At 44.7% G+C, this 27073-nt stretch overlaps 4 protein-coding genes across 6 annotated transcripts; 2 read left to right on the forward strand and 2 right to left on the reverse strand.

Moving 5' to 3' along the window:
* LOC8075145 (histone H2B.1) lies at nt 1-3755 on the forward strand. Of its 2 annotated transcripts, XM_021456901.1 has the most exons (3): nt 1-530; nt 2072; nt 3090-3755. In XM_021456901.1, the coding sequence occupies exons 1-3, from the start codon at nt 97-99 to the stop codon at nt 3453-3455; spliced, it is 801 nt and encodes a 266-aa protein (XP_021312576.1). In that variant the 5' UTR covers nt 1-96; the 3' UTR covers nt 3456-3755. The 2 variants fall into 2 exon arrangements, with proteins under 2 accessions (XP_021312576.1, XP_002455185.1); XM_002455140.2 differs by lacking the exon at nt 2072 and having other exon boundaries at nt 27-108; nt 3018-3755.
* On the reverse strand, nt 7142-10710 carry LOC8075146 (probable LRR receptor-like serine/threonine-protein kinase At3g47570). Its single transcript, XM_002457287.2, has 2 exons — nt 7787-10710; nt 7142-7691 (listed from the first exon to the last, which is right to left on the reverse strand). The coding sequence occupies exons 1-2, from the start codon at nt 10629-10631 to the stop codon at nt 7330-7332; spliced, it is 3207 nt and encodes a 1068-aa protein (XP_002457332.2). The 5' UTR covers nt 10632-10710; the 3' UTR covers nt 7142-7329.
* Nucleotides 17452-18623, forward strand: LOC8059140. The gene has a single exon (XM_002455141.2). It carries the CDS (start codon nt 17758-17760, stop codon nt 18187-18189), a length of 432 nt encoding a protein of 143 aa, XP_002455186.1. The 5' UTR covers nt 17452-17757; the 3' UTR covers nt 18190-18623.
* On the reverse strand, nt 21584-23035 carry LOC110433493 (universal stress protein PHOS34-like). Of its 2 annotated transcripts, none has more exons than XM_021455746.1 (3): nt 22827-23035; nt 22333-22629; nt 21584-22232 (listed from the first exon to the last, which is right to left on the reverse strand). In XM_021455746.1, exons 2-3 carry the CDS (start codon nt 22604-22606, stop codon nt 21931-21933), a joined length of 576 nt encoding a protein of 191 aa, XP_021311421.1. In that variant the 5' UTR covers nt 22607-22629; nt 22827-23035; the 3' UTR covers nt 21584-21930. The 2 variants fall into 2 exon arrangements, with proteins under 2 accessions (XP_021311421.1, XP_021311420.1); XM_021455745.1 differs by having other exon boundaries at nt 22333-22678.

The following is a 27073-nucleotide window of genomic DNA, read 5'->3' on the forward strand; positions in this document are numbered from 1 at the left end:
CCCACGCCTCTCCTCGCAGCAATCGAAATTCCCCGTCCTCAAATCGACCTAGCTAGCGAATCCCTCCGTCCCCGCAGCCTCACCCCCACAGCATCGATGGCGCCCAAGGCGGAGAAGAAGCCGGCGGCGAAGAAGCCCGCGGAGGAGGAGCCCGCGGCCGAGAAGGCCCCGGCGGGGAAGAAGCCCAAGGCGGAGAAGCGCCTCCCCGCGGGCAAGTCTGCCGGCAAGGAGGGCGGCGACAAGAAGGGCAAGAAGAAGGCCAAGAAGTCGGTGGAGACCTACAAGATCTACATCTTCAAGGTGCTCAAGCAGGTGCACCCCGACATCGGCATCTCCTCCAAGGCCATGTCCATCATGAACTCCTTCATCAACGACATCTTCGAGAAGCTCGCCGGCGAGGCCGCCAAGCTCGCCCGCTACAACAAGAAGCCCACCATCACCTCCAGGGAGATCCAGACGTCGGTGCGCCTCGTCCTCCCAGGCGAGCTCGCCAAGCACGCCGTGTCCGAGGGCACCAAGGCCGTTACCAAGTTCACCTCATCTTAGATTGGATGGTGTAGGTAGATGTGGCTCGGTTCGGTTTATGTGATATTGCTACCTGTAGTAGTAGCTGGTGGGGGTTCGAAATGGTTGGATGTTGATCTATGTGTAGATGGATTGTGGTAAGAATTATGGTGGTGCTTTTGGAACCCTGTTTCATGATCCAGAATAGTCACAGTGCTTGTTCTATTTTTGATTTGTCAGGATGGATGCTCTTAATGTGTAGTTATCATGTTGCTGACAGTGAACTGATGATTCCATGTGCAAAGCTTTATGTCAAGTCTGGAGCAAGCGTGTTGTGCATTTGATGGTTGCTAGCTAAAGTATCTCAGTGTGTTGAGGTGGGAAATGTTATCCAAGTGTCGTAAAGTTGGATATCATATTAAGGTTTGTTGACACATTTGCCAGGAGGGAATGAACATGCACAGGCAATTTAGGCGTCATTTCCTCTCTGGAAGCTTGATAGTGTAGGAAGTTGTGATCTATGGACAATGTCATGGCAATTGCTGTTCTGCTAATCTGAGTTCTGAGCTTCTGAGCTTCAAATTCTGATATCAATGGTAAATCTACTTGATATTTAGAATATTTCTGTTGTCATTGAGGAACATGTAGAAAAGATATGCTGTTTTTTTGGGTTGCAAGTTGGCTAGCACTAGAACCCATGTATAGGCTGGGCATCCCTACTTGTTTGGCTCCTGTTATCTCAGGTTCATATTCGAGCAGCATGTTTGTTGGTCATTCTTCTGAATCCCAGCTGCATGGAGCCTTCCATTTCTTGCAAGCTATCCTTAAAAAAAACAAGATAGCTGGTAAGTTATCATCCTGTCCAAGTCCAACCTTCAGCATTGATGTTCATTGTTATTCATTTTGCAGAGATGTCTTTCCAGCCACTGATGTTCTTCTATCAGCTAAATTCCAGGAGTACTATTTTTTGTGTTATTCATCGTGACTGTGTCATGCACTGACTAATGCTTCATCTGGGGTGTTAGGCCATGTTTAGTTCGGGTTGGAAAAAATTTCGTGACACTGTAGCATTTTCGTTTGTTTGTGGTAAATATTGTCCAACTACAGACTAACTAGGCTCAAAAGATTTGTCTCGTAAATTTCGACCAAACTGTGCAATTAGTTTTTATTTTCATCTATATTTAATACTTCATGTATGTGTCTAAAGATTCGATGTCACAGGGAATCTTGAAAAATTTTGAGTGTTGGGGTGGAAGTAAACAAGGCCTTACTTGGAGTTGGAGCATGATGAGCAAGCCCAATGACATGATCCAAATATTTCTAAATTATTATTGGTGCAATCCTTGGATTATGCGCTTATCCATATTGCCATATTGTTGGTTTTGAACTCTGGATGTTACCTGTTTTGATATTGTTGATAAAATTTCTGTGGTTACTTTGTTTTTTGGTTAAGCTTTTAAGTGGTTGATTGGAACTTGTGGTCATTAGTTAGAAATATAGTGTGCCTGTTATGTTGAAGCATGGTGAAATGTGTTTACTTCTGGAACTGTGTAAGTTCTGGAGTAAGAGTAATTATGGTTCCTACGGCTTACATTTATATAGTTACTACTTGCAACGGAATGATTTTATCTGGACCTCAAATATATCTTCTGATTTTTTTTGGCCATCGCACTGCTTTGTGGAATTGAAGCTGAAATTGAAGCTTTCAAGGATAGAGAGAGTACGATGTACTTACTGTTCGCTAAATCGTTTTTGTGGCCAATGTTGATTTGTTACAAGAGAAAAACGTTGTTCTGTGCCTAGAAAAGTATGGTTGATTCTGGCTAATAAGTTCAAATGTTATTTTAGTAAATGCTGAGAATGTATATTGCAGTAATATTATTAGTATATTACACATTTACACTAGACAGTTACTGGCTGTTTTCTTTTATATAAAAGTTGCATAATGGTTGTATAATAAAGTACTATTCCCTTCGTTCTAATTGATAAGATATTTTATTTTTAAGATTTATATTATTTTTATTATGCATCTAAATATAGTTTATATCTAATTGCATAGCAAAAGCCAAAACAGTTAAGCAAAAAAAACTATATATAATTTTTGAAATGGAGGAGGTGTATTCTGTAGGAGTATCACATTAGACAGTTGGACCAGGCCGAAACCAACTGCTAAGAGAAAGGCCGACCGGCCCACCCCACTCTGCGCGCTGAAAGCCAGTTCCCTCCGTCTCCTCCCGCCCTATGCTCTGACCACCTCAACTATCCGCGCCAAAACCCATCTCCACCGTCCATTTGCGACAGGATCAACACATCGCAGCCATCCACGTCAGCCATCCGCGGCACCGGCCCTTCCACCAATCACCACCAGCTGCTCCGTCCCGTTAAATTCGCCGCACCCCTCTCCTCTTTCTCCATCGAAATCGACCGAGCGAAAGCGAATCCCTCCCCGCCGCAGCCTCACATCGCACGCCACCGCGAAACCCCAGCAGCCGCATCCATCCATGGCGCCCAAGGCGGAGAAGAAGCCGGCGGCGAAGAAGCCCGCGGAGGAGGAGCCCGCGGCCGAGAAGGCGCCGGCGGGGAAGAAGCCCAAGGCGGAGAAGCGCCTCCCGGCGGGCAAGTCGGCCGGCAAGGAGGGGGGCGACAAGAAGGGCAAGAAGAAGGCTAAGAAGTCGGTGGAGACCTACAAGATCTACATCTTCAAGGTGCTGAAGCAGGTCCACCCCGACACCGGCATCTCCTCCAAGGCCATGTCCATCATGAATTCCTTCATCAACGATATCTTCGAGAAGCTCGCCGGCGAAGCCGCCAAGCTCGCGCGCTACAACAAAAAGCCCACCATCACCTCCAGGGAGATCCAGACCTCCGTCCGCCTCGTCCTCCCCGGCGAGCTCGCCAAGCACGCCGTCTCCGAGGGCACCAAGGCCGTTACCAAGTTCACCTCATCTTAGGTTGGTGGCAGTAGCTACTGGGTGGCGTTGGTAGATGTCGCCCAGTTTATCTAGTACTGATAGTGGTAGCAGTAGTGGTTGGATGTTGGAGCTGGGAATGGATTGATGGTCTGGGTGCAGTTGGGTTTTGGTAAGAATTGTGGTGAACTTTTGGTGCTTTTGGAATTACTGTTTATGATCTTCATTAGTCGCGGTGGTTGTTCTACATTCGATTTCTGGCAGGATGCGATGCTATTACCCTGTAACTATCATATTGCTGGCAATGAAATGATAATTGTATGTGAACAACTATATACCAAACTGTGACAAGTGTGTTACCGTTTGCTAGTTTCTAGTTGAAATACTTGTCTGCCAGTGTGTTGAAATGTGATTCTGTAGGGCTACAAAATTTGAACTTTGTGTTTATACGATCTCAATCTTGGTACATGTTTACCTAGATGCAGTAGATTTTAATCATCACTTGTGCGGTAGTATATGGAGTTATGGACTCTGGTATGGACATTGCTGTTCTGCACTTCTGCTATTTTGGTGCTTCAAATTTTGAAATCACTGGTAAAATTTAATTGGTATTTTACAATTTTCTGATGATGTTTGAGAGAAACATAACTGTAGTAAAGATATGCTAACTGAATACCTTGATTACCTTGTTCTATCACAGGATCATGTTCCACCAACCTATTTGTTGTGTACTCTTCTGAATATCAGCTTCATGGAATCATGGATGTGAAGCTAACAGCATCTTTGTTAGACACTCTTCTGAATGTCAGCTTCATGGACATGAATTCTCTTTTTGTTTCAATCTTCTGTTGCTCACAAACTACCCGTACAAAACAAAACAGATGGCAAGATATTCATCCTGTTCAACTGTCAGCATTGATGTCCACTGTTTGTTTCAAATCTGTGCAGAGATGTATTGTCTTCCTTTGATGTGCCTTCACTGGAATAATGGTCCCTATTCTACTTTGTTTCTGATTGCATTGTGCCTTCACTGCCTTGCATGAAACTTATCATTGTTTTGTGAAAAGATACTGCCTGGCTGGACTGTTTATGAATTAATGCACTTTGAAGTGTGAAATTTGTTTAGTGCTATGGACTGTGCAATTTTTGGAGTAATTATGGTTTCTACCGTTTGCTGGTCTTTTACCATGTCTTACATTTGTATAGTGCAATCCAGTGTGATTGGTTTGTTCTTTGATGTCAATTGATGATTACTATGCAAAGAGCTAGTAGTCTATTATGCGTCAGATCTCTGGAAAAGAAGTGTTGTGTCTTGCTACTGGCATTGCTAGGTTAACTCTTTCCTGCGGTGCTTATAAATGTGAAATTTCTGCAGTAGTAGTTCCTTTGTCATGCTGGTACATGTAATCAACTATACTTGCATCCTCACCATTCAAACTTTGAAGGTGCATCCGCAGACCATGCCCTACCTTTTCCCAAGAAAACTTGATTGAGACAGCAAGAAACTTTTCCTCTTGATAATGCTTGGTACAAGACTTTCTGATACTTTTCCTCAATTACTCCAGGGTTTTTTTTGGCACTTCCGCCTTTCTGTGATGTTCTTGCAGATCAGTGGAATAGAGGCAAAAAAAAAATAAAAAAATACTGCACTACTGCTTCTAGCCTTGTGAGAGAGATTTGACTACGACTGTGGGACATGAAGCCAAGTGAAGCTGAGGTATCCACCACATAAACTGCAATTCCCAGCAGTCATACATAATTTAAATTTCTAGAAACACCTCATTTTTGTACTTTGCTGTGTGGTTCATGGTGACGCCCAGTGAAGCAGAGGTATTCCACCAGCTCGTTTGTTTGTTGTTTTATGGAGTATCTGCTGCATGCTTCAGTTCATCGGATCTGGGTTAGTTTGGGCTTTTGTGGTACGAGAAATTTTCAGCTTTCATAGGGTTGCTCATATCTTATTGACAATTCTCTACAAAAGAGTCATAGTGAGGACCAGTAAAATCCTGTATTTCATGTGTTTGACACATTTACTAAATGTCATTTTATACTTGCATATATCCGATGCAAACAAATGCAAAATGATAGGACATACATGATACATCTTAGTGGTCCTCTACAAATAAGAGGCATAGTGACAACAGATAAATTCTGGATTTTAGCTGTTCAGCTTAGATTTTTTACTGTCCAACTTCAACATGTTTACTGAGTGCTTGACATCCGCTGTATTGCTGTAAATGAATGCCTACTTTTAAGAAGAAAAAATGTGATAAAGCTAAATCTCCATAGACATCTAAAGTTACTTTAAGAAAAAAGGGTGGTGTAGCTAAAGCTTCATATACATCTTCAGTTATTTCAGCTGCCGTTAAGTGCTCAACTGGAGGCATCATGCACTGCAGAGTTATTTTTATTCCATGCTCCACCATGAGAAATCTTGCAAAACTGAGGCGTGAATCTCTGATATCATGCATCTCAGTGCCTGCACCTTGTATTGTTATCCCTTCTCTTGGTTGTTTATTTGAGTATGATGTTCTGAGAGTAATGACAGAGAACATACAATTCTCATTGGTCGGACTGGTGGACGTGGTTGGTGTATTTGGAAGCATAGAAATGGTTGTATTTGAGGGATGTCAGCCCAATATTAGTTACATCATTCAGGATATTACGGATGAGGCTAAGTTGTGGTGTATGGTGGACCCCAAAGGGCTGTAGCTTATGGCCATGACTAGTGGTTGTTTTTTGGACATTTCTTACTAGGGCCTTGTTTAGTTCACCCTGAAAACCAAAAAGTTTTCAAGATTTCCCGTCACATCAAATCTTGTGGCACATGCATGAAACATTAAATATAGACGAAAACAAAAACTAATTATACAGTTTAGCTGTAAATCACGAGACGAATCTTTTGATCCTAGTTAGTCCATGATTGGATAATATTTGTCACAAACAAACGAAAGTGCTACAGTACCGAAAACTTTTCACTTTTCGGAACTAGACAAGGCCTAGTTTGTTTTTGGTGATTTCTGCTGTAGTGGTCATGCCCTTTTAAGGGGTTGTATGAGCCACCTAGACTCCCTTTTCTTCTTAATAAAATGATACACAGCTTCTCTACATGTTAAAAAAAAAATACTCCTCTTCAGTGTTCACCTTCTAACTGACAATTTAGTTGCATTCATCTCTACATTTGCATCCATCACTGTTAATACTTTCTCTAGGGTACTTCCATCACTGTTAATACTTTGAAAACCAAAAGGAACAGAGGCCAGCCTTCTTTCTCTTGGAAAAACCTCTTCTGTGAAGAGACCAAACTTCAGGCTTTTAGAATGAGAAATGATAAACGTGTAGCTTTTCTCTTCTGTTTAGATCTCTCTTAGGCCTTCCTGTTTTTTGGCTTGTGGTTCCCTTCCTGCCGTGGCTACCTCAGCCCTCCGGCTGGTTGGTTTGTTGTTATTTCTCCATCTTTTGTACAGGTTTCTGTTTATATTTAATAAAATCCTACAGTGGGGGCTTCCCCTGCTGTATTTCCCGTGGCATACTGTTGGTTTGAGCTCTTAATATTGCCTGCTTGATTATCCATGAAAATTCGGTGGAGACTTTACTTCTTTTGTTCAAGGTGGTTATTCTGAACCCTTAACCGTTGAAATATATGTCGAAACTTAGTCATCTTTATATTTTCCTTCACAATTTATTTGAGGGATGTTCGGTAAGTGTAAGCCTGCTGCGGGCCTTCAAACATGGAATATGTTATTAATAAGGTAAAATCAACATAACTTTTCGTTGTCAATCTTACGGAAAGAACAACGAATCTGAGCATATTATGGCTTTATTTATTTCAGGTACATCTATAGCATATCCTGTCTACCTCCATCCTTGACCCCTGCGCCTGCAAATGACTGTAAATCCATTGTTTGATGCCAAGCTAGCAGCAAAAAATGTGGTATGTATCTCTGATGGCGTGCATCTCTGCTGCTGCATCGCTCATCACTGTTCGATTCCCTGGACGAAGCTGTGAGCAGGATATGGCAAGCCTGAAGACAGAAACCAAGCAATCCTTAATTCTGCTCCTTATAATACTATCCGTTGACTCTACATGCAGCCAGATTGTTGAATCAACAATATCTAAGATTCTTTCGCTGAGCGCATGCTCGGCATAATTATGCAAATCTACTGTGTCTCCGAACATGTCATCTGTGGGGCTCCTTCCAGTAAACATCTCAAGCAATAATATACCGAGACTATACACATCACCAATAGTTGAGACAGTAGAGCCTTCAGCATACTCTACAAAATCAGCAAATGTATTTGATTAGTGACCATCAATTTCATCTGCTGTGTGGAGCATCTTACAAGGAAACAACAAAGGATATTTCTGTTACCTGGAGCAACATAACCAACTGAGCCTCTTATTCCAATCGTGCTATTTGAATTTTGCAGGATTTTACTTGCATTTTCTGGAAGAATTCGTGATATGCCGAAGTCTCCAACTCGAGCACTCATGTCTTCTGCAAGAAGGATGTTGCTTGGCTTGAGATCGCAATGAGCAATTGGTGGCTGACATTGATTATGAAGATAGTTCAAAGCATCCATGATATCTACAGCAATGTCTAGCCTTTGTACTAGGCTTAGAGTATTTGTCATAGTAAGAATATCAGAATTTGGATGAAGCCAACCTTCTAAGCTACCATTTGGCATGAACTCAAAAACTAATGCCTTAAACTCTTGACCTTGGTGATTCATGCTTGAGCAGCACGTGATGATTTTAATGAGACAACGGTGACGCACCATTCTCAATGCTTCACATTCAGCCACAAAACTTTTAGCGGATCCAGATTGTTGAAGGTTAAAAACTTTCACTGCGGTAACAGTTTCCTCAGGCTGCAAAGTGCATTTGTAGACCGCCCCAAAGCTTCCTTTACCAAGCAAATTGGCTTCTGAAAATCCATTCGTCCCATTTGCTAATGCATGGTAAGAAACTCTTCCATACTGTTCCTCAACTATTGGTGGTAAGGGTTGGTTACGATTTCGTTTAAGTTTGTTCTTAATAAACTGAAGGAGTCCAATAAAGAAAGCTAAGATCAATAGTGCACCAGTTGTTGCTAGAGCTATTTTAAGATGCTTCAACTGCCCTTTTCTGTTCTTTTTCATGGGACTTGTCTGGCATGGAGCTAAATGAAGTTGAGGTAATCCACCACAAAGCTCACTGTTCCCAATGATTGAAAAGTTAGTCGAATATCGGAAGATACCCTCCTTTGGCACTTCTCCTTGCAGATTGTTGAAGGAAAGATCTAATTCTGATAATGCTGTCAAATTCTGTAGGAGTGAAGGGATTGGCCCTGACAAGTTGTTGTGTGCCAGATACAACACTTGAAGATCTTGGATAGTTCCAATGTTACTTGGGATAGCACCAGTTAATTTATTCATGGACAGACTGAGTGCAGTTAGACCTTTTAAGTTACTCAGAGTTTGAGGTATGCTCCCATCGAATGAGTTATTATCCAATCCAAGATATTGCAGCACAGTGCATTCCCCAATACTCTCAGGTATCTCGCCAGACAATTGGTTCCCAGACAGAACTAGTTGGTTAAGGTTCCCCAAACTACTCATTTCAGAAGGAAGATGTCCCGATAATGAATTGTATGATAAGTTTAAATAAACAAGGGATGGCAGTTTGAAAATCTCATTGGAAATTGAACCATTGAGGAAGTTCTTTGATAAATCAAGCGTCCATAGATTCTCTATGTTCCCTATGCTTGCTGGAATTGGCCCCCCAAAGTTGCAATGATGTGCATCAAAGACAATTAACCTTGTGAGATTTCCAATAGATAAAGGAATGATGCCTGACAAGTCAGTGTTGAACAAATCTATCACACTCAAGTTTCCCAGCCTGCTAATGCTCTCTGGAATAACCCCTGATATGAAAGTACTTGACATACCAAGGACTTGTAGGTTGAGCAGACTGCTGATGGCTGATGGTATGCTTCCTGAGATCCCAGATCCATCAAAGCGGAGCATTTGTAGGCTAGATAGATTCGCTATTGAACTTGGCAGCTGCCCAGTTAAACCGGCGTTGAGGCCGATTTCAAATTGCGTGAGCTGGGTGCAGTTTGAGAGGGATGTGATGAATTCCCAGCCCTCCTTGCCATCTGCCTGTAGCAGGTTTCTGTACAACGATAGGCTTTGTAGAGCTACCAATCTTCCAATTGCACTAGGCACATATCCACGGAGCCAATTTTCTGAGAGGTCAAGCATCTGCAGTGTAGTGAGGTTGAAGAGTGAAACAGGGATGGACCCGGTGAAGTGGTTAGCATAAAACTCAAGCTCCAGCATGCTGTGAAACTTGCTGCCTATGACATCAGGAATTCTGCCATGGAGCATGTTATCATTGATCTGAAACCTTTCGAGTGAAGACAGGTTGTACAAGGAGTGTGGGGGTTCGCCAGAGAGGTGGTTGTTGTTGAGGTCGAGGTGCCGGAGGGCCTGGATGCCGCCGAGGCCAGGCGGGATGGTGCCGTGGAGCTGGTTGAACGCAAGAGACAGGATGCTAAGCGACGACAGGTTGGCCAGTGACGCCGGGATGGTGCCGGTGAGGCTGTTGTTCCATACACTGAGCACCATGAGATTCACCAATTTCTCACCGAACTCGCGGGGCACGCTCCCGGTGAGCTGGTTGAAGCGGAGGCGCATGAGCACCAGGCTGGTACAGGAGCTCAGGTTGGCGGGGACCTTGCCTGAGAAGGCGTTGTAGCTCAGGTCGAGTTCTTGGAGGCGGCGGAGGCGGCCGAGGCTGTCGGGGATGCCACCGCTGAATGCGTTGGAGCTGAGGTTGAGCGTCGTGAGGAACGACAGGTTCCCAACGGCAGGCGAGAGTGCTCCACTCAGCCCGTGCAGGGGCAAGCTCAGCGCCACCACTCGGCGGTGCCTGGTCCCGCACGTCACCCCCTCCCAGCTGCAGAATCCGCCGGCGCTGCTACTGTTCCACGACGCAAGCGCGTCGCCATTGCTGCCGCCGCCGCCAGCGATCGCCGCGGACTTAAAGGCCATCAGCGCGGCCTCGTCGTCGGCTCCGGCTCCTACAACGGCGGCCACCACGAGCGTCAGCAGGAGCAGCAGGCTCAGCGTGCGTGGTGCCATGCCTGTTGCCTCTGCACTCTCCAGCGGGCGCGGGCAGTGCGAGGAACAAAACAACGGGGTCAGTGATGATTGGTCTTCTGGCATGTGCATGCTGCAGCCACCTTGTTTAGTTCTGAAATTTCTTTGGATTTTGGTGCTATAGCATTTTCGTTTTTATTTGACAAACATTGTTCGATCATAGACTAACTGGGCTCAAAAGATTCATCTCGTGATTTACAGGCAAACTGTGCAATTATTTTTTGTTTTCATCTATATTTAATACTTTATGCATATATCACAAGATTGAATGTGATAGAAAATTTTGAAAAGTTTTTGGTTTTTAGGACGCCGTGACGTGCGTGGTTGCCGGTGGTATGCAGGACACACTTCAAAAAAAAAAAACCTAAAAATTTTCTAGATTTTCCGTCACATCGAATCTTTAGACACGTGTATGAAATATTAAATATAGACAAAAACAAAAACTAATTACACAGTTTGGTCGGAATTGACGAGACGAATCTTTTGAACTTAGTTAGTTTATGGTTAGACAATAATTACTACAAACAAACGAAAGTGTTACAGTGTCGCGAAATTTTTTGCTTCGTGGACTAAACAAGACCTTGGAGTCAACGAAATGCTGAATGCGCGCCGTGTGGAAAATGGCACTCCCACGGAGACTGAAAACCTGTTCGCTTGGGCTGAATTCGTCACCCATTGCATAGTATTTTTTTTACAACAAATCAGCGATTATTTAGATTAATGTTTGGATTCACAGTCGAGACAACACTGCATGAAGGCCTAAAATACTGTCTAAAGTTTATCCAATCTCAGAAAAAATCATTAGTTCATTTAATATAAGTGTGCTAAAAGGATATATAATTTAGTAGTCAACTAAACTTTAACCATGAGATTCAAATAGTGCCTTACGTACTTCCTTTTGCCCACATTGAACTGTCAACCACGTTCACACAAACAAAAAGTCAATGCTTTGTCCACTCCACAAAGACCTGCAGTCGTCATTGGTTAGCGGTTCAATATTTCTCCATCCAAAGCAGTACTGAAAGACTCAGCTTGTGGAAATTCTGTAGAAGAAAAAAAGAACCGTACGTGTGGCAATTTCTTGTGGTTTGCCATCCATTTTTTTATTTTAATACTGTAGCACTTTTGTTTGTATTTGATAATTATTGTTTAACCATAGGTTAACTAGACTCAAAAGATTCGTCTCGTCAATTACAGTCAACTATGCAATTAATTATTTTTTATCTTTATTTAACGTTCCATGTATGTATCCAAGATTCGATGTGACGAGAAATTTTGATTTTTTTTAAGATTTTGAGATGAACTAAATAAGGCCTGAATGCTCGTGGGGAAAACCTTTTGAAATTTATACGAGCGGGGCCGTGGCGGCTTTCATGCCTTGTTTAGTTCGTTGGTTGAAGTTTTTTTTTACTATAGCATTTTCGTTTGTATTTGATAATTATTATTCAATTATTGACTAATTAGGATTAAAAATTCATCTCGCAAATTACATATAAACTATGCAATTAGTTATTTTTTATCTATATTTAATGCTCCATGCATATGCCGTAAGATTCAATGTGATAGAGAATCTAAAAAAAATAGATTTTGGATGTAACTAAACAAGGTCTCAAACAAGTCATGGAAATCTTTTATCTTTGCCGAAAAAAGGGAAAGTGAGAGGACTCATGAAGTCAGGTGCACCGAGCGCAGTGAGGTTGGAGACTGAGGAGGTGTTTGGTTGGGGGCTGTTAAAATTTAACAGTTGTAGTATTTTTATTTTATTTGACAATTAGTATCTAATTATAGACTAATTAAGCTGAAAAGATTTGTCTCGCAATTTAGTTTCATAAATAGTTTACATTTCGTACTTTATGTATGTGTTTAAATATTCGATGTGACAGACGGTAAACTTTACCCACCGTGAATTAGGAATGGGTCGAGTGAAGCGGTTCCCAGCAAGGCTAAGGGCTTGTTTGGCACAGCTCAACTTCACTAGTAAAGCTATTTTTTTAGAAAATAGCTTCATGAGTGACTTTCTAGATGAAGCTGAGCTGTTTTGGAAAAAAATGTTTGGCAAAATAGCTTCACCAACTACTTCATGCATAGTTGAGAGAGAGAAATGAGAGAGAAGCTGCAATAAGCTACTTTTTTTCGTCCCTATATCTTTGTGAGAGTAGGGAAAAAACAGCTTCACCCATGAAGCTGTTTTGAAAATAAGTGTTTAGCAAAAAAAAACAGCTCACAACAGCTCATGAAGCTGTTGTGAGCTGTACCAAACAGCCCCTAAGTACGAGCATGTTGGGGGAACCAGCTGCCAATCTCGTCAGGAATACCTCCATTGAAGACAAGTTAGGTAGTGAGGGAACCTGCCACTGTTGAAGGCGAGTGCAAGGGATGGTAACCTCTAGCTGGTTGAACGTGAGGGAAATGACAACGATGACAAGTTGGCCAACGACGCAGGAACGACGCCTGTGAAGTTGTTCCTCTGCAGGTCGAGCAACCTAAGGGCTGGTTCGTTTTGTCCTCGTTCCTTCTGAATTTATTCTAGGAGATCAAATATAATACAAATTATCATAAGATTCTAAGTTCGAATTAATCCTGGCGTTCATTCTCGGTGAAATGAACAGGCCCTAAGTCGCTTCAGCTTATTATCGAGCTCAAGAGGCACAAGCCTGTGGAGCAGCTGAGGGCCATGGTAGTCAGGTCTCAGGTTGGTGTAGGAACTCAGGTTGATGGGGAGCTCACCGTAGAAATAAGAATGGAAATGAAAAAAAAAATAAGAAAAGAAATTATCTATTTAGTTCATTAATTTACGCTAGAGAAGAACCGCGAGTATCCATTTGAAAGGTCATCCTCATCCTTATGTAGAAAGCATTGTGGCTCAGGTGTCAGGTCGAGGACCTGAAGACGACCCAAATGGCCAAGGCTCGCGGGGATCTCCCCGCTGAACCGATTGTAGCTCAGGTTGAGAATCCTGAGGGAGGATAAGTTGCTGACACCAATAAGCCCGTGGGAGGCCAGTGCTTGCTCCCGCACATCACTCCCTCCCAGTGGCAGAATGCGGCGCCACCGCCAGTGGTGCTACGGTTCCATGAAGCAAGAACATCGCCGTAGCTGCCACGGACAGCAGCAGCCTTGAAGGCTAGAAGTGCAGCCTCGTCGTCAGCTACAGCCGCACAGGTCGAGATGGATGCGGAGGCAGGTAGCAGCAGCAGCGTTGTCACGATTCGCATCGCCATAGTGTTTGGACCTAACTGGGTAAAGTTCATGCTTTGCTCCATTATGAGGATTTAGATAAGCTTCTACGGAACAGGGGGATCGTGCGTTTTCTGAGTTGGTCAGTCTTCGAGTCTCCTTTGCTTGCAGACCCAATCTGCAAACGAAGGTATGGCCGTATGGGTGTTGGGACGAGAGGCACGCGCTGCCCGCTGCTGACTGTCTGACTGATGTGGCCTACCGCGCCTCCCCAAGTCTCGTCGTCTCATCACTCATCAGTGTACATAAAGTTGTTGTTTAGTCAAAGAGTGGATGTTATATTCATTCAAAACTATGCAAAGTTTTTTTAAAAAGGCGACAAGAGCTTTACCATATTTTTATTAGACGAGAAGAAAAAAAAAGCAAAATAGATTTACAACAATGTACATGGCAATTCGACTTAGAACTACTAGGCACACATGCCAAAAATCACTGAAAAAAAGAAAGAAACAAAAGAAAAAAAAGTAACTGGAAAACTATGCAAAGTCACTCGTCGTGTTTGGCTTCAAATATAAAGGTAATTTTTTTAACAAGCACCTACTATCGCGTAGTTTTTTTTACTAACTTGGATCATATTTTTTTCTTTAGTTTTCTTGAGCTCTGCAAGCTAGCCCTTGCTGATTCTTGAGCTTTAGGCCTTGTTCAGTTGCCAAATTTTTTTGGTTTTGATCACTGTAGCATTTTCGTTTGTATTTGACAATTGTTGTCTAACTATAGACTAATTAGACTCAAAAGATTCATCTCGCAAATTACAGATAAACTGTACAATTAATTATTTTTTATATTTATATTTAATACTTTATGCATATGTCTAAAGATTCAATGTACTGAAGAATCTAGAAATTTTTTGGAACTAAACAAGGCCTTACTTCTCGATTTTCATCAAGTGACTTAAGTGGAGAAGCGAGGGGAACAGTGGGAAATAGTGGGGAGTGGATTTCTTTTAGCTCCCAGCTTGTAGTAGAGAAGTGGTTCTCATCAAAATCGAGTTGTATTGTAAGCTGGGATCAGAGCTCTAACAAACTAGCCCTAAAGATATGAGGTACATATACTTATACATATAAATGTATGATCAAGTATACTCTTTAGGTAATACCCAAGTTTTTTGGTATACTCTTTAGTATAGATGTACATATACTTATACATATAAATGTATGATCAAGTATTTTGTGATATTTTCGCTATTTTAGCCCACGGCGGCCCATAAAACAAACTCCCAATCCCTTCCACCTCGCAAGCTGGCCCATGAGACCGATTAGGCCTCTCTAGCTCTCCACATCTTCCACTCAAAAAAAAAAAAAAAATCTCCACATCTTCGCCGTTACTCATCCCCTCTGATTCCGCACCTAGGCAGCAGCATCCCGCTCCCCGCTCTCGCTTCCCGATTCCTAAATCTCGAGCCCTAGCTGCAGACTGCCAGCGACAAATAACAAATTTGCAATTTCTAGTCACAAAGAATTAGGCCTTGTTTAGTTAACCCAAAAATCAAAAAAATTTCAAGATTCCTGTCATATCAAATCTTGTGGCACATGTACGAGCATTAAATATAAATATAAATAAAAACTAATTACACAGTTTGACTGTAAATCGCAAGACGAATCTTTTAACCCTAGGTAGTCTATGATTAGACAATATTTGCTACGAACAAACGAAAGTGCTACAGTAGCGAAATCCAAAAAAAAAATCACATCTAAACAAGGCAAGGTAAAGCAATAGTGTAGTATTTTGTAAGTTCTCTTTATTACTTACTAGTTTATATTTGCTAAAACTTTGTAAATAATAAAGAGAACTTACAAATACTCTTTATTATTACTTCCTCCATTTCAAATTGTAAGACATTTTATAAATAGTTTTGCTAAAACTATGTATTTAGAAAAAGGCTAAAAACATCTTCTAATTTAATGCCTTGTTTGGATGTAGTCGGATTTACATCAATTCATATGTATTGAGGTGGATTGGAGTGAAACTTGAACTAAATTCCACCGCAACCCACACCAACACCAACACACATGAATTGAAGTGAATCCGATAACATCCAAACAAGGCCTAAAATGGAGTGAGTAACATTTGGCACCAGAGCTGTTTAGCCATGCCGCGCGGGGAACGAACAAACGCAGCTCATGCATGTGCTCTGGTCTCAAACTCAAATAAACCACGTGCGGCTATAGCCGGCCGGCCGGCGCTCAAATCAAATGTGCATGCGCACACCACTGGCATTCTAGCTACATTGTCCCAAATTAGATCCGCTACGTATGTACTAGTAACAATAGGCTGGTGGCCTTGGATTTCTCCATGCATGAGTAGTAACAGCTAGCGCTTGTTTCCCACCCAATTTTAGCCTTCGTCCTGCAGGACTCACGTATAGCATGGTGTCCGATCCGTCGTCGTCGTCGTCGTCTGCCTTTATAAGCCGTGTCCCGTGTCGCTGGTTGATCCTCAGCCGTGCATGTTCCGGCTCCAGGCCGACGAGATAGGATAGCCGATATATCGAGGAGGCGACGTCGACAAGGACGTACGACCGCGAATTGACGAAGCTCCTACGTGCGTGCTCAGCTCCACCGCGTTGACGTAGGCACGTACTAGGAAATGGCGGCGCCGGCGGCGAGGCGGGTGGTCCTGGAGGCGCTCCGGTCGGCCTCCCGCGACGCCTTCCAGGTGGCCTTCTCCTTCGCGGCGAGGCCGCCCGTGTCCACCATGCTCAAGCCGGCCATCACCAAGCCCCTCCACCACCACGACAACAACTAATTAACTCATCCATCTGATCCACGGCGGCAATTAAGCATGGCACGCCGGCCGCGCCGCCACGTACGCATCCATATATATGCGTGACGACGACGACATGCCGGCCGTACGTGTGCTGTTGTGAGTTGTGTGACATAGGCTCTCGGTAAGGTCCCTACCTCCAAATTAAAAAAAAAAAATGTACATACGTTTCGTCGCTACTACTCTAGTAAGCAACGCAACAAAAATGTCAGGCTCTCGCTGATGTAAGATTGAGGGTGAGTGCTTGACCATACGCCACCAATGTAAATCGTTTACGACGAGTATACAGAACATGTTGTAACGTAATGTAATGTAAGGGCCCGGCCGGGCCCGGTTGCCTTGTCAGCAGAGCTCGCAATCTATAGCAATGGAGCTTTCAGTTTCAGCCTCGCAGGCCTAATAAGCCAACTTTTAATATTGACTTTGGAGGTCGCCCATCGGGTGAGAAATCGTCTCGATTTAATTGACACTCCAGCGAACGACGACGCGGTTGACGAAGCATCAAATCCAATCGCATGATCTAGCTAGCTACCACACCGCACTCGATCACGAAACTCTCGTTCGGTGGCTTTGGCTTGCCTTGCCTTCGCCCACCACCACCACCAAGCGCGTGGGCCGCTGTTTCCGCGAAACAATGCCGCCCGCTAGCTCCCACCGGACACGGACACGGACACATCCACGCGCGCGCGGCTGCGGCTGCGGCTGTAGCTGTAGCACTAGCACACCCGTCGACGTCCCCTATGCATGTTGGCTCTTCTGGCTAGTGCCCGCCGCGGAAGCGGAACATCTACACGGCACCATCCCGGCGTCCGGCGGCCATCTGGTCAAACCTGCCCAAAGGCAGGCACAAGTGCGTCGCCCACGCTCCCCCACCGTGGGATGCCGTCCGGGCTGGCGCAGTCATTGCCGCGCCGTGGGACGCCGAAAAAGTCCAAGCAGCCATCCCGCGCAGCCCCTACCGTCTCATGCCCTCATGTGACCGCGACCCGCCCCCACACACCACACCACACCACACCACACCACACCGCACGCCTTCTTCAGTTCTTCTCCTCCCTCGCCCTTCCCTCCTCGCCGTCTCGTCGTCGACACACTCAATTCCTTCCAACTCCCTCCACCCAGGCCACCACCCACGCGGCACTACCGACTCCGACTCCGACCTCCACACCCCACACCACCGAACCACCTCCACCCAAGGACGATGATGAGGCCGGCGGGGGACGAGTACGAGTACCGGTACCAGCAGCAAGGCGGCCCCGGCGGCGGCTTCGTCATCGGCGGCGCGCCGCACGGCTTCATCATGGCGGTGGTGGTGGGGCTAGTGGTGGGAGGCCCGCTGTTCCTCGGCGACGGCGGGGAGGCGATCACGTCCGCGATCGCGGACCTGCTGGGACCCACGGGCCTCCTCCTGCTCCCCGTCGCGCTCATCCTCGTCATCCGCGTCCTCTCCACCGACCGCGGCCCCGCCGCCGCGCTCGCCGACGCCTTCGGCGCCCTCGGCGGGTCCCCGGACTCCGTGCACCGCGTCGGCGGGTCCCCCGTCGGCGTCGCGCTCGCGCTCGCGCTCATCGCCGTGCTCCTCTACTACCGCTCCGCGCTCCTCGGCGGCGGCGACGGCGGCGACGACGAGTAGCTAGCTAGCGGCTAGCTGGTCGGTAGGTCGTTGACGCCGGCCGGAGGCTGTGGCCGCCAGTGTACATGCTATGCTTCGTCGTTGCGATCTGTGTGAAGTGTAAACTGTGCTGGATCGTGCTGCTGTCTTTCCTCGTTTGGATTTGGAAACGCCAGGCCCCTGCGCTACCTACCGTGTGTGCGTGTGTGTTTCCATAGTTTGGCCGGATTTTTATTTATTTATTTTTTTGTTAATAACACACAAGACAAGATACATACACAACAGCACATGCATGTTTGTGAAACTGGTTTGGAATCCCGGAACTTGAAGAACACCGGGCTATCCGATCTATCTACCCATGTCCATGTTACATTCTGCACACTGCTGCCTCGTTGCGAATTTAAAATTTGAGCTGGATCGCTCTGTGGTCTGTGCTCTGGTTTGGAAATGCGAAGCTTCTGCGGCACCAGCTGAGACGCAGAGTAGGTGGGTCCGTGGGTGACCGGTGACCATATTTGATTTGTTTAAAGTGCTACTCCTACAAGCACAGCATAGCCCATCATGTCGTCATGTGTGTGTGTGTGTGTGAAGACGTTGATGGGCGGTCTGGCGGATAACACAGTCCCAATCCCAACAAAGTCCAGCAATCAGTAAACTGAGGCCTTGTTTAGTTCATAAAAATTTTCAAGATTTCCCATCATATTGAATTTTTGGTCGTATACATGAAACATTAAATATATAAGAAAATAAAAATTAATTACACAGTTTACCTGTAATTTGTAAGATGAATCTTTTGAGCCTAGTTACTCTGTGATTGCACAATGTTTGTCAAATAAAAACGAAAATGCTACAGTAACCAAAAACCAAAATTTTTACGAACTAAACAAGGCAAGGCATGAGACATTTCAAGATAATATGTGTTTTTTTTCCGTTTCATTTCAACATATTTTCCTTCAGAACGTGATGTGCAGGTTCTGAGATTCGCCGTGCAAAGCAAAGCTACTAATCAGGTTGTCGGCGTCTAGACTCGTGGTCTAGGCACCAACAAGTATAAGTCTGCGTGACTACTTAAATTTGGATGGTGATGCAAGTGAGACACAGAGAGTTTATACTGGTTCGGGCCAAGAATGCCCTACGTCCAGTGTGGCTGTAGATTCTGTATAACCTTGCACCCAATGGTGCTTGTAGTAGGGGGTACAAGCCGGTTGCGAGAGAGGGCTAAGTCCCAGGTCTCGGCTTAGTGGTGGACAGAGTGGTGATCGCTACTCTGTGAAAGAGTGTTGTGTGCGTGTGAACCTTCTGAACCCCTTCCCTCTAGCTATGAGTCTTGGCTCCCCTTTTATAGCCTCAAGGGGAGACAAAGATTTACATGAGTTGATTTCCCTGGGTGGAATGGTGAAACCACAGTCCCGACCCTGTTGGCGCTGGTCCATCTCGTCATTGAGGGATGGTTGACGGCATGGCTGTTCCTGTAGAGGGTTACAGAGCCCTCTAGAGGGTTACCGAGCCCTGTAGGGGTCGCGGGGGTCGGATCGCCAGCACTGCTTCACATCTCGTCAATAGTGGGAAAAGACCCCAAATAGTGGTGCTGATTTACCTCTCCCATTCCCTTTCTACTGTGCGGCAGTACGCCGCAGTGAAAGAGGTAAGGGCACATAGTGAAAAAGGTGATGCTGCAGTGCCCAGGGTGGTTGGAATAGTTGTCGCCTTGCCCTGCTGCGGTATGGAAGTCATCGCGTCTGTCATGTCGTAGGTACGGGCGCCGTGCGGTGGAAGTCTTGCTGCCCAGGCGGAGTGGGGTCCGGTGCCCGAGCCTGGACGGGGTCGGGCGAGTCGGAACTTGCGTCCGAGGCCCTGAGGGGTCGGGCGAGTCGGAACTTGCGTCCGAGACCCTGAGGGGTCGGGCGAGTCGGAACTTGCGTCCGAGGCCCTGAGGGGTCGGGCGAGTCGGAACTTGCGTCCGAGGCCCTGAGGGTTGTGGTTAGTATGTTTTTTTGCGTTTTTTATTGCTCTGATTTGGGTATCCCTTATTATGGTACCCAACACAGGTAGTTTCTTTGCCATCCAACTTCATAATTACTTTGGGCACTCACAATGCAGACTCTATCATGGAGTCTAAAGTTATTTATTACCTCGAACAATGTGGACTTGGAGTCTAAATAAGACTTGGAGTCTTATTTTTTCTACCTCTTTTTTCAATAAATATGCTGTCACATCAGCAAAATATCATAAATAATATATAATTAATTGTCTTGGACTCTGTAATAGAGTCTTGCATTGGGAGTGCCTTTCAAAGACCTAAAGGCTCCAAGCGGATGATGTCCTTTCAAGCGCTATAAGAGCATCTACATTGAGAAAAAGGTGATCCCCTTTTCCTATAACTATAGTGATAAAAGGGGTTCAAAGTAAAATAAAAATAGCTCTAGTGAATCCCATTTTCTACTTCTTATTTTTTGACAATTGAGAAAATTAACCCCTCAATTCCCAAATCTACAGAGGATCAATTTTGAACATCTCATTCTTACATATACTATACCTTCCGAATGGAGTTGCTAAGATAAAGCCGTTTCCATGCTTCCTTGGGGAATATTGAGATTTTGTATGTACTCCTACTATATGATAAAGTGTATGTACAGGTGTATTTTTATTTTGATTGCATAGTTCTAGCTGAGGTTTATTTTGATTGCATAGTTCTAGCTGAGGTTTTTTAGCTGAGGTGCTTACACACACCTCGTAAGGGGGTATTTAGTTAGAGTTGTTAATTAAAGTTTAATAGGTACTATAACATTTTTATTTTATTTGACAATTATTGTCCAATCATGGACTAAGTATGCTCAAAAGATTTGTCTCGCAAATCTAGCCATGTTTTTAATTTTGTAAATAATTTACATTTAGTACTTCATGCATGTGTCCAAACATTCGATATAACGGACGGTAACCGCCCTCAACCAAACAGGCTCTAACATGTATATGTACCAGAGATCAATCAATACAGAAAATGTTGTTCTCTCTTCCGTGCGCTGGCTAGGGCGAGCCACAGTTACCTCCTCATGTCGAGAAGAGAGTCGTGCTGTTTTATACGAGATGGGGTAACGGGCTGCTCTCACTCTCTGGCTACCAGTAACTATGCCAAGCTAGGCCGCCATGCCATGCCGAGGGAGTCCACAGAGTGGAGTGGCCCAGCGCGGGAAGGAATGGGAGGCGCCGAGTCAGGCCCATACCTTGGCCGGGTCAAAACAACGTGCCCCGGGCTGTTTCGCCATTTTTATTATTTTATATATAAATGGAATCAGTACTTCAATCTATAGCATGATACTGTACATCTCTTTTGGAGCTCTGGTTTTCTATGATAGCAGAAAGGTATGGTCGATTGGGGCCAACTTGGAAAAATCGTGAACCATTGGTTCTCAAATTGTGAGCCTAACCATTGCAATTGTTTGTGAGAGAGTTGGTGTCACAACTTACAAGGAGATCGGAAAACATGACAATTGACACTCTCCAGGAAATTTATAAGACAGCACAAACACACACATATATTAGATGACTAAACATTGCCGGACACATATGCTGACATGCAGATGAAACCGTCCATCCAGAGCAGAGATGTGTCAAAAACGAACAACACAGGACACGCTGCAACATATACACACACAGTACTACTGTACTAGTACTACCACTAGCAATATCTCGATCATCAGTAGTGCAAGCTAGGTGCAAGCAGAGGCTGGCATTTTTTCTTCTTGTTCTTCTTCTTCTTCGATCTCATTTGGATGATTTGGGCTGCTTGACGATCATGACGGAGCAGTGCGCGTGGTGCGCGCAGTAGTCGCTGACGCTCCCGAGCAGCGCCCTCTTGATGGCGCCGTAGCCATGGCTGCCCACCACCAGCAGGTCCGCGCGGTGCTTCTCCGCGGCGCCGCACAGCACGGCCCGGGGCTCCCCTTCCACCACCTCGATGAGCGCGTGCACCGAGTTGGCGACGCACACGCGGCGCGCCCTGTCCACCACGGCCTCCGCCATCTTGCGCAGGTCGGCGTCCACGTACCTGATCGCCTCGCCGGCTCCTGTTCGGTCGGTCGAGAGAAACGATGGATGGATGGGATGAGGAAGCTTAATTTTGACGATCGACGTACGGAGGGCGAAAGGGTATCGGTAGTATCTTACCAGGGCCGCCGAAGCTGACGACGGAGGACGGCGAGGGCTTGGCGTGGACGATGACGAGGTCGGCGGCGCCGCCCGCCATGCCGCCGGCGCCCGTCACGTGCCGCACCGTCCACTCCAGCGCGTAGTAGCTGTGGTCGCTGTCGTCCACCGCGACCACCACCACAGTCTTCTTCTTCGGCTGCTGCTGCTGCTGCGGCGGCTGCTCCCCTGAAGCCAGGCCCAAACCCGCCGCCGCGGCTGGAGCTGCAGTCTCCGTCTTAGCCTCCGCCGCCATGGAAGCAAATAAGGCCTTGTTTACTTCCCAGAAAATTTTGCAAATTTTTTCACATTCTCCGTCACATCGAATCTTTAGACGCATATATGGAGTATCAAATATAGACGAAAATAAAAACTAATTGCACAGTTTGGTCGAAATTGACGAGACGAATCTTTTGAGCCTAGTTAGTGCATGATTGGAAAATATTTGTCAAATACAAACGAAAATACTACAGTACCTGTTTTGCAAAAATTTTTGGAACTAAACAAGGCCTAAGCTGACTGTGCTTGTGGTGTGGCGCAATCGATTGATGAGACTCTCTGCGTGGATTGGATCGATTGGAGACTTGGACTGGACGCTTTGGATCGAGCAGTGCAAGTAGAACGCGGGGTGAGCTAGCAGAGCAGCCGCCGGTAGTTTATAGTACTGGAGAATGAGCGTGTGTGTGTGTGAGGCGAGAGGCGATAAAGTGAGAGGACAAGAGCACGAGAAGCAAGCGCGCCGCGCGCGAAACGAAACCGGAGGCGGGCGGAGTTGCGGCTCACTTGGCCTGCCTCGCGCCGTCGCCGTCGCCCTCGCAGCAGCCACGGTTTTCGGGGGTGGTTTCGCGCAGGCAGCAAACCAGCCTTGTGCGCTGCTGGTATGCAGGCAGGATAAGGATGTCCACCCGACCCGCCAGCCCACTGGACTGCACACGGCACACCACACCAAGTGTGTCAAGTGTGACAAGCGGGAGGCCGGAGGATGAAAGGGCAAAACCGCTGCTAGCGCTAGGCCGCTCGACACGTCTCTCGTGTAGTTTGTTAGCCGAATCTGCCGTGCGTGCGTGCGTACGTGAACGGCCCCAAAAAGGTGCAGTGGCCGTCGCGTGTCAGGGGACGGTACCGCGCAGGAGTGCACACGGCAGGCAGCCAGCCCGCGCTTTTTCTCTGACGCTAGTGTGCCTGACACGAGTGTGTTCTCAATGATGATATAGTGGCAAATACGTAAATTACATGCCGTGGTGGGGCTGGGGATTTTCGAGGGCCACCGGAAAGGCCACAGTGACATGGGCCCAAGAAGTTGGCCCGCGCCCCTCTCTCTCACTCTCTCATGGGCTGGGTGGTCCCGAAGCTTGTTCCGGGCCGAAACTCAGACTGCCTCGGCCTTTAGCCCAGAACGCCAGTTATAGATCTCCCTTTCCTACTTTTTTTTTCCTTTTATTTTTATTTTGAGCAGCTTAATTCGCATTTGACCCGTGTTTGTTTTTTTTTTACTATTCCATTGCTCTAGTCAATCAGTTTTCATCCGAAAATAAAATAATTTATAATTTCGGATAGAGGGAGTAGATTAGTATGACAATCCGACGTGCATCAACGACGACATGCGATAAAACGTCCATGTCTACATATGGGACCCATGACAGTGTGACCAATGCATCTCCTTCTCAAGTCGTGATCCCATAGATTCATCTCTCTTTAATACACAACCGGTTTGATTGATTACTAAACTAGTTTAAGCAATCCTTCCACTAGTACCCGGTTCTCAACTCTCCTTTAATCATCAGGACGACTAAATGTCTCTATTTTTAGTCCTAGTTATAGAAAGCGGGACTAAAGTTGTTTATTGGATGAAGTTGTCAACCCCCTTTTAGTCACTGGGACTACTCCCGGTTGTGGGAACTGAGACTAAAAGTTATTTATTGGGTGAAAAGAATTGCTAACCTTTATCATCAAGCGCATATAGAACTGTGAGCCTATTCGATTTGGATCAAGAGCGTCGATCCAGCTCTCGTACAAATAACATTCATGTAGTAATATTGATCCAATCGTCCAGAAATTTGGATCCATTGTAAACAAAGACACCTAATAATTAAGAAAATAGTGGATATAAAAATACAATGGCCGCTCATGGAAGGAACAAAGTGCAAAAGAACAAGATTTGTTGATTATAATATGATGAAGAAAAACAACAAAGCATCTTCTGCTACCAAATTAACCCAATCAACGGTAGTGTCAAGTAATTGTGCAACATCGATCTAGGAGTACACTATCCTATAACGTGTTGCACACACAATTATAGCTCATATTTTTTATGACCACCACCGCAAACGTAGTAGTACAATAATTGAACCTAAAGTGGTGATGAATTGATGAAGAGGAGTAAATGGGAAATGATGCAGTGTCGGCGTGTCCAAAGCAACGGCGATTTAGATGGCACGAAACAGTAATAATAAATCGGTTCTCAACGGTGAAATGAAATGCTAACCCATACGGGGGCCCGCAAGCGGCAGGGCCCATCAGCCTTTGCTGCTGCCAGCCAACAGCGTGCGGTGGGCCGCCCCGCCGGCCCTTGCCATGTGAGGAACGGAAAGGGAACCTGGCCCACCTGCCCTTTCTATCCATTCGAGTCCATCTTCTCATCCAAGCCAGTGGCAGTCTTCGCAATTCCTCCATAATTGGAGGGCACTGTCAGGCCTTATTTAGTTTCCAATTTTTTTAAAAAAAATTCTCGTCACACTGAATATCTAGACGCATACATATAATATTAAACATAGATAAAAAGAATAACTAAATCCTAAGTTTACCTGCTTTTATGAGATGAATCTTTTAAACTTAATTAGTATATAATTAGATAATAATTACCAAATACAAACGAAAGTGCTACAGTAGTCAAAACCACTTTTTTGTTTTTTTAGACTCAGGAAAAAAATTCTCAACTAAACAAAGCCTCTGCTCTCCCAAACCATCTTTGTCATTTTCTTCAGAGCAGCACCAGGAGCTATAAATGGAATTTCAAATGGAACATAAAAAGGCCACCCACACCATGCATTTCATCATCGCAAGCAACACTCGATATGATGTACAGCATACATATACTATAAATGGGAATTTCAATTTCAAAAGCACATCAAAAATTCGAAACAGCTGTACCTGACAAGTGAGATTTGAATTCGTAGCTTGGCGCGCTAATAATGCAGTCAATAATTACTTTTGAAACGGCGTGCGTGCATGGTCGCTGAGTGGATTGGTTGGAGTCTTGCATATGCATTTCATCACTCGTAGCCGTCGCGACTCGGCCGGCGGTGGCGTTTCCGTCTACGCAAATCCTACTCCGGAATCGTAGTCTACTCTACTATAAATCTATAATCGTCGTCATCGTCATCCATCCACCCCCATCGATCCAAACCGCTGTAGCATCCCAACGAAAAAAAATCAAAGAAAAACAGGTAGGTGCCGATTCAGATGGAGAGAGAGAGAGAGATCGATCGGACAGGAGCCCGTCTCTCCAGCTACGGCATTGATTAGTGCGAAGCTGACTGCGCAAACAATAAACCACCCAACTGTTTTATCTCTGTTCTTTCTTTTCTTTATTATTAATTATGATTGAACACCTAGAAAAAAGATAAGAAAAAAAGATATTCCTTCATTCTCATTTATAAGAAACAATTTGGGATGACACGGTTTTTCAAGTTACACTTTGACTATTTATGTATTTTTATATTATATTCTTTGTCCTTATATTTTATGATAATTAGGATAGTGCACTTAATTATAAATCTAATAGCAGTTTGTATTGTAGGAATTAAAGTCAAATTATCGGTCTAAGATTTTGAAGTTTGAATATTGATATACATGTGCGACTTAGACCAGTCTTAATGGAGTTTCATCGTAGTTTAATTTATATTTAATAGATTGTAAAATTTGCATTTATTATGAATTTGAAACATATTTTTGAGAAGTCAAACAATCTCAAGTTTAACTAAATGTTAAAAGTATTCTAACATTTATGATGCATAATAAGTATCGTTAGATAAATTATGAAGATATTATTATAATAAACATATTTTAAAAACATCTACAAAAGCATTTGCTTTGTCCAAATTAACATTAATCTTTGAGTTATTATAGGTCAACGAGGAAAAATATTGTGGAAAATATTAGGTATGGAGAAAATCCTATTGATATCGTATTAGTTGCATTGGCCCTTAGGGGATATCTATAGGTACATATGGGTGGATGGGGGGGGGTATTTGATAAAAAATCTAATCTAATCTATAGTTCTATTCATTGTAGCTAAATAGTGTTTGCAGCTATGGCTATGGCTGCAGACACTGTTCGGGGGACTGTAGCTATAGTCAGAATTGGTTATTGCAGACGCTATTTAGTTGCAGTCAAACATGCCTAACTAAACAGCGGCTGCAACAACCATTTCTCTATTGCATCTACAATATCTGGCTGAGGAGGTCTGCAGCCATAGCCACAGTTGCATACACCATTTAGGGATGTGGCTATGGCTATCTTATTTAGACAAGCTTTCGAGCCATCGGATGTGGTGTCGGCCAGGGAGAATTTAAATATTTAATACCCTAGGGTTGTGAAAATGGAAGGTAGGTTTGAATGACGCTAGTCTATGGCTTTTAATGTCATATGGAAAATATTATATGTGGATAGAAAATCCCATTGATATATTATTAAATTGCATTGGCTATTAGTAGACATTTAC

Source organism: Sorghum bicolor, chromosome 3 (assembly GCF_000003195.3).
Source record: "Sorghum bicolor cultivar BTx623 chromosome 3, Sorghum_bicolor_NCBIv3, whole genome shotgun sequence".
NCBI classification, from domain to species: Eukaryota; Viridiplantae; Streptophyta; class Magnoliopsida; order Poales; family Poaceae; genus Sorghum; species Sorghum bicolor.